This window comes from Glarea lozoyensis, assembly GCF_000409485.1.
Source record: "Glarea lozoyensis ATCC 20868 chromosome Unknown GLAREA18, whole genome shotgun sequence".
Taxonomy (NCBI): Eukaryota; Fungi; Ascomycota; class Leotiomycetes; order Helotiales; family Helotiaceae; genus Glarea; species Glarea lozoyensis.
The window spans coordinates 698,931-711,465 of NW_007360992.1; the positions used below are offsets into that span (position 1 = coordinate 698,931).

At 44.9% G+C, this 12,535-nt stretch overlaps 4 protein-coding genes across 4 annotated transcripts; all 4 read right to left on the minus strand.

Moving 5' to 3' along the window:
• Positions 1–1,195: 1,195 nt before the first annotated feature.
• GLAREA_12465 (FMN-dependent nitroreductase-like protein) lies at positions 1,196–1,867 on the minus strand (the record flags this gene model as incomplete). The annotated part of the gene is made up of 2 exons (XM_008083247.1): positions 1,196–1,516; positions 1,577–1,867. 2 exons carry the CDS (start codon positions 1,865–1,867, stop codon positions 1,196–1,198), a joined length of 612 nt encoding a protein of 203 aa, XP_008081438.1.
• Positions 1,868–3,575: 1,708 nt separating this feature from the next.
• GLAREA_12466 (uncharacterized protein) lies at positions 3,576–4,708 on the minus strand (the record flags this gene model as incomplete). Its single annotated transcript, XM_008083248.1, has 2 exons — positions 3,576–4,362; positions 4,446–4,708. The coding sequence occupies 2 exons, from the start codon at positions 4,706–4,708 to the stop codon at positions 3,576–3,578; spliced, it is 1,050 nt and encodes a 349-aa protein (XP_008081439.1).
• Positions 4,709–5,641: 933 nt separating this feature from the next.
• GLAREA_12467 (POZ) lies at positions 5,642–6,503 on the minus strand (the record flags this gene model as incomplete). The annotated part of the gene is made up of 2 exons (XM_008083249.1): positions 5,642–6,380; positions 6,427–6,503. 2 exons carry the CDS (start codon positions 6,501–6,503, stop codon positions 5,642–5,644), a joined length of 816 nt encoding a protein of 271 aa, XP_008081440.1.
• A 906-nt stretch (positions 6,504–7,409) lies between these two features.
• GLAREA_12468 (POZ) lies at positions 7,410–10,152 on the minus strand (the record flags this gene model as incomplete). The annotated part of the gene is made up of 5 exons (XM_008083250.1): positions 7,410–8,106; positions 8,164–8,299; positions 9,381–9,592; positions 9,830–10,018; positions 10,073–10,152. 5 exons carry the CDS (start codon positions 10,150–10,152, stop codon positions 7,410–7,412), a joined length of 1,314 nt encoding a protein of 437 aa, XP_008081441.1.
• Positions 10,153–12,535: the final 2,383 nt, after the last annotated feature.

The window sequence follows — 12,535 nt, forward strand, 5'->3', positions numbered from 1 at the left end:
ATTCGTGGTTTCGCGCGATTATATAGATGGACTTTTGGCGCATACCCAGGACGCTTTAGATGAGATGAGAAGGTTTATGTTGGGAGAAGAAGGGGGGGTGGGAGATGGGGTTGGGAAAGGGTGTTGTATATAGAGATGTTTGATGTTTGGTGTAGAGGGAGGAGGGTAAATAGGTGGTTCAAATAAGATAAATATATAAAATATACTTTCTTGTACGTGAACGTTATGAGATGGAGAGTGATGGGTAATATACGCTTCTTTCATTTTCTACTCGTACGTCCTCTAGTTTGCTTTGTTGCTGGGATTTATGGGAGGAGGGAGGATTTATGGGAGGAGGGTGGTGTATTTTATATCGGTAGGTAAGATGCGTGGGAGGTTAATTATGTATACGCGTATATATTCAAAAGGACTCATTTCACATACCAGTCTCTTTTCTTTAGTCACTTGATTCCTCAAATCTAGGAACATCCACCCCCGTCTGACCAGCCGAGTTGAACCCCCCTCCCCCCGGTCCGTATGCCGGAAAGTATGGATGGAACTTGGCGATATATTGTAGATATAGAAAATCAGTGGATTACACTTTCTTTTTTTCTTTTCTTTTTCTTTTTCGGGGATACGACTAGGGACTTGGGGGTTTGGATTGTGATTGTGATTATGAAGGTGTACTAGGGGGCTTTTTTTTCTCGAAGGGTTATCGTACGCCTTTTGGAGTGTGATGTGTTTGTTGGATTGGGTTAGGGGATGTGGATGGAGGGTTAGGAAGCGAGGGTGGTGTGTGGCATGAGGGTGCGTTGTGGGATGAGGTGGTAGTGGGATGTGTGATTTTGAGGTTTTTTTTAAGGTGGTTTCTGGCGGTGTTAAGGGAATGGAGATGGGAGATTATCGTTTGAGTGATCTTGGAGGGGTTGTTTGTATGTGGTATTACATACCCTACTTTGATAGAATCTACCTACTCTACTATCGAGGAATTTGGTGTATAGGTCAAACAATTTCCGGTTTTCATTTCCTACGGGAAGAACAGCGTGCGCGGGTAGAATCGGTGTTTTGATTTTCGATGATGGGATGGTTTGGTGGCATTGACTTTTTAGGCTCAGCGCAGTTTTTCGGGTACGTAGACAACAACGTAATCTAATTCAGCGCTTGAATTCATCTACTCGGCATTCTACCTCTAATCCCTTTCTATCCTCTTCCCTCCCTACGCACCAAACGTCCTAAACCTCTCCCCCTCAACCTCCATAAAGCTCTTCTCCCCCGCCTCACCCCCGGGCTTCCCAAACACCAACTGACTATTCAACTCCCAATCCTTATCCACGCCCCACGTCTCCGTAACCTTCTGATCGATCAAGGGATTGTAATGCTGCAAGTTACATCCGAGTCCCTCGTTCGCGAGCGCCGTCCATAACACGTACTGGTGCATGCCGTCGGATTGGGTTGCCCAGCCGGGGAATTTGTCCGCGTAGGCGGAGAATTTGGCTTGCATTTCTGATACGCCTTTGCGGGATTCGAAGAAGAGGGCCTACATAATCAACGTCAGTCACGAATTCAAGATATAATTTGAGGAGGGGGGTTTGCATACCGTTCCAGCAGCCGCCTTAAACATATCCATCTTCCCCTCCGTCGCCGCCCACGCGTCTGCAGGCACGATAGGCTTCAAGATGCTCTTGGTAATCTCCCATAATTTCTCGTGCTCGGCGCCGACGAGGAGGAGCACGCGCGTGGTCTGCGAGTTGAAGGACGAGGGGACGTGGAGGAGTGTTTCTTTGATGAGTTCCTGGACGCGGGAGACGGGGATGGGGATATCCTTGCTGAGAGGGTAGATGGAGCGGCGGACGCGGACGGCGTCCATGAATGCTTTTGTTGAGGCCATTTTTGGGGTTGTGTGGATGTTGTGTGTGGTGTGTTTGGAGGGGTTGCAGACGGATTTGAAGGGGAAAGAAAGAGAGCTTCTTATATCCCCTCCTCCCACGCGAGTGGACCCTAGGTTTCGCGCGCTAGCACGCAGGAAACTCGCCATGTCCTGGATGGAAAATGCTAGAAAAATGGAGGCTAGGAAGAGCCAAAGGGGGATGTGCATTTGATGTTGATTGTCGTCCTTCAATTCCAATTGCTGTCCTAACCAATCGCTCAATCGCGCCTCACCAATTGATATCCGTCCCGTCAATCTCCTTTGCTATATCCTATTCAATACCATAGATATGCTATACCGTTGAATATCTCGGAGAAAGCCCATATCCAACATGCTTCGTAGCTAGATCCTACGCCCCACATATTGTCGAGGTATCGGCCAATGGATAGAGTAGACTTATTCTTCGTAAGCGGTGTATGCTCACCAAGCACTTACTAAGTGTGGGAGCCTTTCTTGTCTGTGGGGTGCCGGTGTTGGGTTGGAAATCTAGATGGTTTCGTCATCCTGATACGAAGGAAAGTTTCTTGGGCGGGACTTAGGGGTCGTATGTGGGGTGTCACGTGGGAGGGGCCCTGAGCTACTGTAGACGTTGTGACTTTCATTTGGTGGTTCAACTATTGTTGTGTTAGATTGTGGATGAGGAGAAGAGTGAGATTTTACGAGATAGGTAGCTAATGTGGTAGTTGATTTGAAATCGATTTCTTGTCGTGGTGAGATTCGTACGACGGTGTGGTCATGCTTTTGGTATGGATGGGTCTGGACCCTTGCTCGATTGCTTGATAGGAACTCCAGAAAAGACCCATAGAAGAATGAACAATGTAAGTGGTATTTTTTCATGAAGAATACAGTTTTGAATTCAAAAATTCTAATTATTAAATCTTTTTGAATAGAGGAAGAATATCTTATATGGGGGTGGTTTATTTAAACGTCTTACTCCTTTCCCGCTTAAGCGAGGAAAGCTAATCCTGAAGGGGACGAGTATATCCTATCGGCCTTCTACCGTATGGTTATTGGAGGGTCTCTTGGCTGGCGCTTTAAAATAGACTGGCTTTACGCTTCCAGGCATGATGAGAAATTAGATGCAGGTGTGCTTCAGGTAAAGTATATGCAAGTCTCGGGGGCATCATGCCAATTCGTCGTAGTGAACATGAAAACATTTCTTTTGGATGTATCACTTTAATAAATATCCATTTTTCGTTGCTGGGCCATGCTGGCTAATGACCAAAAACAGGCCGGAGTTCCCATACGCTGACTGATCAGTTTTCTGCATTTTCCTCTCACAGATGGTCACCTAAAACCGAAACAGCTCGGCAGCAAACCTGGACTTCAATTTTTCTCAATCAACAAGTGAAGATAAGTTAAGATGGTCATTTTCCCTTGAAAAGATATCTGAAATATCTTTCCAGCCTATTTTCATGCTTCGTTCTGCTAATACGTTTTACTCCAGCCGATGTCTCCAGAAATACGCTTCGCCAACAACGACAGTTCCATGACTTGACGCTAATCGCTTCTCCAAAGACTACACACCAGGGAGAAACTTCTCCGAATCTCATCAGTTTAAAAATCCATGCAAGATCATTCGAGGCTCCAATCTAAGAACCGTGAACCAAGATATCATTACGCAATTCGTCACGCCCGTCAGAACTCCACTCATAGATGCACACACCACTCACAAACCCCCAGAAATCTTACCAACCGACCAACCCCTCGGACTAGCAACAACCCTCTCCTTCCCCGACCCAAAAGACGAACTATGTCCCCTCGAAGACCCCGCTTCCGAAACCGTCTTCGTATCCAACAATTTCCTCTTATAACACGCTCCCTCCGCATGCCCATGAAAATAACACCCGGGAACCCCAAACACCCCTTTATCAACATCAACCGGATACGTCTTCAGCACCGCCAACACATCGTTCAGTAAGTCCGGCTCATCCCCAATCAACGCCGTGCTATCACCAATACTCCAGCCCGCCTGCACGTCCTCCAGTTTTAGTCTATGCTGAGATACGATAATGCCGGCTACACACTGCGCTAGAAGGCGTCTGGGTGGTGAATCAGGCGGCGTTTGCGCGTACACGAGACGAGCTTGGTCCGGACTCGGGGTGCGCTTGCTGAGTTGGAGGACCCAGATATCCATTATCTTATCCTGCAGAACCGGGAGGAGGAATTTACTCGCCAGTAAATACAACGCCAGCGGATCCCACGCCAGTTTTTGGGACGGGGAAGACGGGACGGCATGAATTGGACGGAGTCGACCAGTGTATACCCATTCGATGAGCACCTCAAAGGCAGTCGCATCGTCGTGTGGGAACATCATGTAGGGGTCTGCGCCGCCTTCCCATTTGGCGAATACGTCGACGAATAAGGGGATTTTGGCGCAGAGGATGGCGTGGTGGACGATGATTAGGTGGGATGAGGGACCGGCGTAGATTTTTACTATTTCGTTGCCGAGTTTTCTGGGGGTGGGTTAGCTTGCACCTTCTCTTTTGTTTTCTGGAATAGATGGGCATGTCGCGTCCGCGGAAGTCATAATACTAACCCACTAAACCCCTCCTCCTCCTCTCCATCCCCATCCCCCATCAAAACATCCTTCTCCTCATCACCCCAAACCCGACTCCCTCTCGGCCCCGTCGACACCGAACTCGCAGCCGTAAACGTCGAATCCCTCGAGATCGAACCCTGCGACGACGCGGTATCTGGCGCCGGACTGGATAGTGCTCGTGTCCACCATGAGGGCTTGGGTCTATCGCGCTCGTTGAGCGGCGATGTGCTGCTTTTTTTCTTGGAGAATATTTTTGTCATTTTGGGTGTGAAATGGGAAAGTGGATGATGTTGAGGGAGGTGTTGTGCTGCTCTACCAGGAGCGAGATCGTGCTGAGCAATGTCTTTAGACCCTAGATCGAGCGAAGATATGGAGGAGTTTAGTATGTGTTTTAGGACTGAGTAATGTCGTTCTGCTCTTCCTGGAGCGAAGACGTGGTTGAAACACTTCTGGGTTTTGAAGCGAAGGTGTCGATGATGGGAAGGAGAACGGCTGTCCAAAGATGGACTATAGATCTGTATTCGGCCCGCTTCTTGTCGGGACCACTGATAAGAAGTTGTCTCAAACGAGGTTGTGGGGTGAATAGATGGCGGATGTTCTTTTGTTTCGGTAAGCAGAGGGTGCGAAAGGGGCTGTTTTCGGTAGATTGATATCCGAGGATTATTAGGGAAGGTTATATTGAAAGGGTATTAGAGTTTATATGTTTGTGGGAAACAACGTTGGATAATTATATTGCGAATTTGTGTTGGACATATCTGTTATAGGTCGATCGACTACCTAGTTCTATGGAGAGAAAGCAAAGACACTGTGAATGGAATGAGATGGGAAAAAGTAGTGTAGAGATCACAGTGGAGTAAGAGTATGAGCGCAGGTAAGAACAATTCTTGTATAGTGGTGGAGGATAGGAAGAAGAAGGCAAGTAAGCCAAATCCAGGGACCGCAAGTGATTAGGTTAACAGAATCCCGTGGTAAATGGAAGACAAATGGTCATTTTAGAATTAAACTGACAACTTCCTTGCTATCTAACAAAGACTTGTATCTGAAATTACACGACCGCATAAAATACAGGTCGTACAATAGATATCAAGATATACAAATTCATATATCGCTAAGGATGGCATTTTGATGCTATCGCTCCCTAACCACTCAAAATCTTTCCCTCCTCAACCACACCCAGCTTTCCATTCAGATACTCAGATCGTATAATCCTTGAACACATACTCACTCGAAACCTTACCAGACACATTCTGCCCCCCAACAACCTCGCCCATTTCCCTTACCGAAGCATTACACTTCCCACACCGAGCCACGCCACCAACATGAAAATTATACGCACAAATACCCCTCGGATCCGTCGGCCGGATTTTTGTCTCGTTTCGCAAAAGTGTAAGGACATCACCACAGAACTCTTTATTCTCATGAAAAGCATCCTGAATCGCTTCCGTACTATACATCCCTTCATCGCTTCGATGATACATCAGCATGTGAAACACACTCATCATTAGATATTTTCTCGACGCGGAACCCTCAGGCGTGGTGTCGTATATCTCCTCGGTCAATTCGAGTCCTGGGTATTCGCATCGAACTGCATCCCCCAGGATCCACGCATCCATCACTGAATCCATGAGTTCGGGGATTATCATTCGGTCTGCGAGACTGAAGACGGCCACCGGATTCCAGGCATGCTTAGGCGCGGAGAGATTGTCGGACGTCAAGGGAGGGAGGACTCCGGTGTACACCCAGTGGAATAATACATCGTATGATCCCGGTTCGTCATCTGGGAAACAGGCTTTCTTTTCGGCGGCTTCGGCAAATGAACCGTTGAAGAGCGCGGAGAAGTAGGGAATTTTGTTGCAGAGGAGGGTTTTGTGGATGGTGAAGAGCCGCTCTTCTTTTCCGACGATGATTTGGACTAGGTCGTTGCCGAATTTACTGGTGTTGTTAGACAGGCTTGGGTTACATGGACATGGGAGCTTACGTGCTGAAGTTTATGGGATTTGTTTGTGGTGCTTTGGTGGAGGTGTTCTCATCATGCGGATCTGTCTCGGAGTACATTGTTGCGGATGGGGATGCGTTTCGGTCCTGGTGTTATTGTGAAGTTGGCATGGTTTTGATGCGAGGAAATGAGACGTGAGTTGAAGAATGTTGACTGCGAAAATTACAGGTGAGTGAATGATGTGAAATTCTGTAGCGCCTGCTACTGAAATAAGAAGAGATTAGGTTATTCATCTCTAACATCAGCGAAAATCTTCATTTTTACGGGTTTAGAAGACTGCTATTGGATACCGTCAAGAGAATGGGATAATAAATAGATAGAAAAGGTAACCAACATTACTTCTGTGTACATGAACCTATGCTGATGTCATACTGAAACACTGAAACCGAGTTTTATTAACCAGTAGTGAATACCGAGCTGATATCCCAATCTTTTTTTTCGTTCCACTCCTCATTCAAAAGATTGGACATGCCAACTCAAATCTGAATTCATCTCCGCAACTAGAGCTAGGCTTACTACGTAATGCCCAATGTTGCTGCACGACGTGGAAACTGGTTCGTGGTGGACAAAGTAAGTGGCAGTCGAAACACGTTATTTCTTCGATCAAGTTGACGAAATATCGTTATTTAGTGGATTGATTTAGAAAAATATAGATATTCAGTTAATTATTTCAAGTAAATAAGACTTCCTACGCTGTATTCGAAGTCGACTTATTTTGTCCACCGCGAGACTGGTTCAATCCAAATAAACAGTCATAGAAGCTTTCTAGCACACGAATGCCAAAATGAACGCCTTTTCAAAAGCCCCATGAAAGAAATTTCTTGGCAAGTATAATCCTTTCTGATCACAGGAATATTTCTACACCCTCGGTATAATTCTGCTTTTCACAATCTGGGTTCCCCTAAAAGCTCAGTCATCTTTCTCTGAGACCACTTTTGTCGAAACGAGTATGATCCGTAGGGTGATCAAAAATCCATACCGAATCCGGATTTCCTTGCCTTCTTCTTGGGTAAGATTTCAGGGTCACATTTGCTGTGTTTTTCGGAGTGAAAAGTGCAAGGACACAGGAGATGTGGATTTTTCGGGGAAGTGTTGGGCCTTTGGCTTCTTATAAGCTCCAAGACATCGACGCACAAGTCTTCATTCAATGCCAAAGCTTTTGCAATATCTGCGGTAGACCAGTCCGTTCTCGCATGCTGTTCTCTCATGACTGTGAGGACGTAATGAAGCGCATAGGCCATGTACTTTCTAGGACCGGAGCCTGCGGGAGTTTTGGCATAAATTTCAGTCGCATCATGGATTCCGGGGAGAGCATCGTCTGCCTTATCGTGAGAGATCCAAGCGTCCATGATTCCGTCTTTGAGACCTTGAATCATCATTCTGTCGACAAGGGAGAACAACTGATAGGGATTCCAAAGTCGTGGTTTACTTTTGTCTCCAGGAGCCAGGTTACGAAGCGAACCTGAATAAACCCATTCAAGAAGGACATCAAAACAAGTCGGGTCATCTTCAGGAAAAGATGCAAAACCGCTTGATTCTGCGAAAGAACTATTAAACATCCTTTCAAAGTACTCGATCTTCGTACAAAGAATGCTCTTGTGCACCCTAAAGTGGGTTTTCTCTTCGCCAATGTAGATATCAACCATAGTAGTTCCGAATTTACTATTCAATCATCAGCCCTTCGCATAAAAAATGATACTGATAGGAACAAGCGCGTACTCGAGAAATTTCCAAGAACTAGCCGAACTGCTCTCGGTCGAGCTTTTTCCACCATGGTCACCACTCATTTTCAGAGAACGTTCGACTGGAGAGCAGATTGTGCAGATGTTATTCGGTCGTGTGAGGAAAAAGTCGCCTGGAATCTGTTAGTAAATTATCAAAGACAATCATGTCAAAAATAAACCTAAATATGTCGTTTAGTTAGAAAAGTAAGTCAGAATGCTCAGTTAGATCCTCGAACAGCCAACGAAACTCCCCTCGATCTTGCGGAGAACGAGAGGACTCAGATACTCTGAGACAGAGAGGAAAGAGTACGAACTGGCTGACGAAGTTACGAATACCCAGGTCGGAGGAATCAAGGTGAAGGGGGATAAAGTTGTGAACAAACAGAAAGTGATAAGTCGGTGTCGTGTAGGGTTTCAAACGCCGAGTGTCCGATTGGACGTTGGCTGCAGGACTCCGGTGCAAACGCTAGCCATACAGGTATTGGCGGCGACCTCTCACTCCAAACCGCTGTTGGAATGGCGATATAAGCTGATATTTCGAGATGGTTCATATTGATCTAGTAGGAAATGTGTGGTGCTGCGAAGCTCTGATATATCTAAACGATACTCTCTTCAGATTCGCTATCGGGAGTCAGGCTCCTGATTTTTTCTTTTTATCTTTCTATAGAAGAGTTCAAGCTACTAAAGCAGCGGTTTAAGTTATGAAAACACTCTTTCGATACTGCTCACTTGGATTGCTATGTCACCAAGGTTTGTTATCTTTCTTCTGATTCCGAATAATTGTATCCCGAGCATAACATGAAGGCAGGCAGGAAACAATTGATTACTTAATTAGAAGGGGATTTCTGAAATTATTCAAATTGGTGTTTATTGTTCTTTGATGACATACACCAATAAATAATTGCTTCCTCCCAGGTGTGTAAACGCTTTCTTGTCCTCAAAATAAATTGCAAAATCTCGAATAACTTTTCTCAGCTCTCCCATCATCGTCATCGCATCGCCAAACTTTTCTCGCTGAACGAAACTAACCCCATAATGCAATCAGAAAGTGCCATAGGGGGCCAGATATACCAATTTGTCTTTCTAATCTTGATCAAATTCTCCTTCCTGTTCCTTCCGCCGTTCGCAAAGGCTACCAAGTTCAGCAGACTATGGGTGATTCGTCCCCTGAAGCTCTAAATCAAGTGCTCTTTTTGGAATTTTGGCAAGAACTGCATGGTGTACTTTGCCCAATGTGATAAGTGCATGGACAGAGCTCTCTAGGGTCCTGAGGAGAAGTTCCAGGTTTCTGAGCCCGGATCAGATTCAAAACGTCGGTACCCAAGTCTTCGTTCGAAGCCATAGCCTTCAGTATGTCCTTGGTTTTCCATTTTTCAGAAACGTAGGCTTTCCGAAGAGCTGAGAGAACGTAATGTTGACAATTACTATAATGTTTTCGAGGACCAGAACCCTCAGAAGTCTTGTCGTAAATATAACACCCATTGTCAATCGACACGAGAGTATTGTTTTTTTTCTGACAAGCTACTCAAAAGTCCATAATTTGATTCATCAAATCACGTAGAATCAATTGATCTGCGACAGAGTACATTCTATACGGAATCCAGTTGTAACCTTCTTCGGCATTGTAAGTGAGTTTGCGGAGCGATCATGAATATACCCACTCAATTAAAACATCGAAAGAGACAGGGTCGTTTTCAGGGAAGCTAGCGGTGCTTTTCAGAGCTTCGCAAAATTTCCCATTAAACATTTGATCAAAGTATTCAATCTTCTGGCAAAGGATCTTCTTATGAACTCGGAAGTGTCGCTTTTCCTTGCCGACGTAAATATTAAGCATTTCGGTGCCTAGTATTCTGTGTGTACTTGTCAGCGGCAAGCATGAACCCACATCAATCGTCGGGACTTACTTGGGAAATTCCTCATCATGAGGGTGCTTGCGCTTCTTTGAGCTATCTATGTCTGACGAGGCGTCGGTCGGAGGTGACATGTCGTGTTTCTTAACGATGTGAATGTTTTTGTTGTGTTTAAAGATGATTGAGCTGAAGCTATACTTTGGGACTTGAAAGGATAATGAGATCGATGATCGTTGATCGTTGATTTGGAAGTAGCCAAAGCTGAAGGTGAAAAATCGAGGATGCTGTAGAACAACACAACAAGGTCAGTGGTAATATTGAAAGATACTAGGATCAGTATCGACTTACCAGAAGTGATTTATGGCAAGAGTTAGAATAGATCGTGCTTGATGGATTGTGGTGTTGTTGAGAAGAGCTGAAGTGTGGATGAAGATGTCAGATGTCGATAGCCTAGTGGTAGATCGAAGTATTATTAAAGAAAAGCTGAGGCGAGGGAGGAGACGATAACGGATATTGAATTATGATAGTAGATCGTGGTCTGATTGAAGAAAATTGAAGTGAAGAAGTCGAAGCTATCAGATATTTATAATCTGGCGATGAAAGTTGAAGGAAACTAATACGAATCAGGTCTGGTCTCAGAGCCTCTGTGAAGGTGAGATTAAAATACCTTGATAAAGATCGAGATATCATTCATTAAATCAAGAAAAGCAATACCCGAGAAGAGCAGACAAATAAACATATAAAAAGTGGTAAAAAGTGTTCTGCAAGCCATGTCGCATTATGAAAGAATGTAATAGTACACTAGCCACAAACCATAAGTTTTAAAGCAACTTTGATAATAATGACCACATTAATCTCAAAATCACAATGCGTCGTATTTCGCTTTTGGTGTTGTGTGTGGCGTACAGCAGTCATCTCTGAATACCATTTCCCCCACACACCAGACCCAACCTACCTTGGTCTGTATATTGATGATTGATACTACGCTTACTATCATAAACACAGTACGCATATTCGATGCTGCTTTCCGTAACAATTGTTTTAGTTGAGTGGAAAATTATGTCAAATAAAATTATAGCATGACACAACAATATTAAGTCAATTCTATCAATACACGAGAAGGAGTTCTTCGATTTCGCGTGCCAAATTTTCCCTACCAGTACCACGTCTGCGGTTCAGTTGGCTTTTCAAGCATGGCAGAAAAAGTTCGATGGGGATTCCAGGTAGAAGAGGAATTGAGGAGTTACATGTCTGTTGCAGAGTGACACTGCTAAGTCTTCTGTAGAGAGAACACTTCCTTGTGGGAAAAGGAGATTTAGTTTATTGAGATTATAGCAAAGAGAAAATGCTACGGCAAGAATTCCTTTTCCGGTGTCTTCATTCGCCCCAAGTTCATCTACCTTGATCTTTTACAACAACAGACTCAAACTATCTTTGCCACTTCCCAGAACTCATACTCCCTTCACGACACCCCAAGTTCTGTGTTGTATCCATTCTCGGCGGCTTTTCGTGAAGTTGATTCGAAAGCCACTGTTGATCCTCTCAGACAGTCCGGTTGAACTTGAATTATTTCTTGTAAAGTTTGCACGGCTCCTCTTTTGCTGAATGATAGGTGCAGGGGCAGAGTGTACGAGGGTCTTGAGGTAAGGTTCCGGGCGTTTGACTGCGAAGCAGCTTGAGGATGTCTGTACACAAATCTGTGTTTCTGGATATTGCTTTCTGGATATTTTCGGTTGGCCACCAAGTTTCCGTGGATTTCGAGATGCAATGGCTGTCCCGCACAATTGTAATAATGTAATGCAGAGACCGCGAGAAGTATTTTCGAGGACCAGAGTCGGCGGGTGTTTTGGTGCAGATTGCAGCTCCTTCCTCTACGCTTAATAAAGCATTCTTAGTAGTGTGATTCGAGATCCATATATCCATAATTTTATCACACAGTTCTGGTAAAAGCAATCGATCCGCCAGAGAGTAAAAATCACATCCATTCCACAGTTCCTTTACACCGACGCTCGGGTACTGTTGTCGGAGCGATCCAGTGTAGACCTATTCCAGCAAAACATCAAAGGATGTAGGACTGTCCTCTGGGAATTTTGCTTTATTCTCACAGCCCTCCGCGAAGGCACTGTTAAATATCTTGTCAAAATAAGGGATCTTTTCGCAGAGTATTTTCTTATGGATTCTGTAGTGTCGCTCGGTCGGGCCAACGAAGATGTCAACCATCTCTGTGCCTACTGTACTATGTAGATGTCAGTGATCGTTCTGAAATTGAGTCTGGCTGTTGTATACTCGTGGAATTCGCGCTTTTGTTTTCTTTTGCTTGTCTGTCAATCCATCTTTGTTGCACGGGTTCCCGACTTGCGAGGCCATTTTGTGGTCCGTTCGATTCTGATGAGGGATCTGAAGTCGGTGAATGATAGATCGAAGGATGCTTAGGTCTAGGTAAGAAATCAGTACAAACAGTGACAGTCTTGTGATCCTCAAATACCCACAAGACTTATAGTTGACAACAATGGTTTG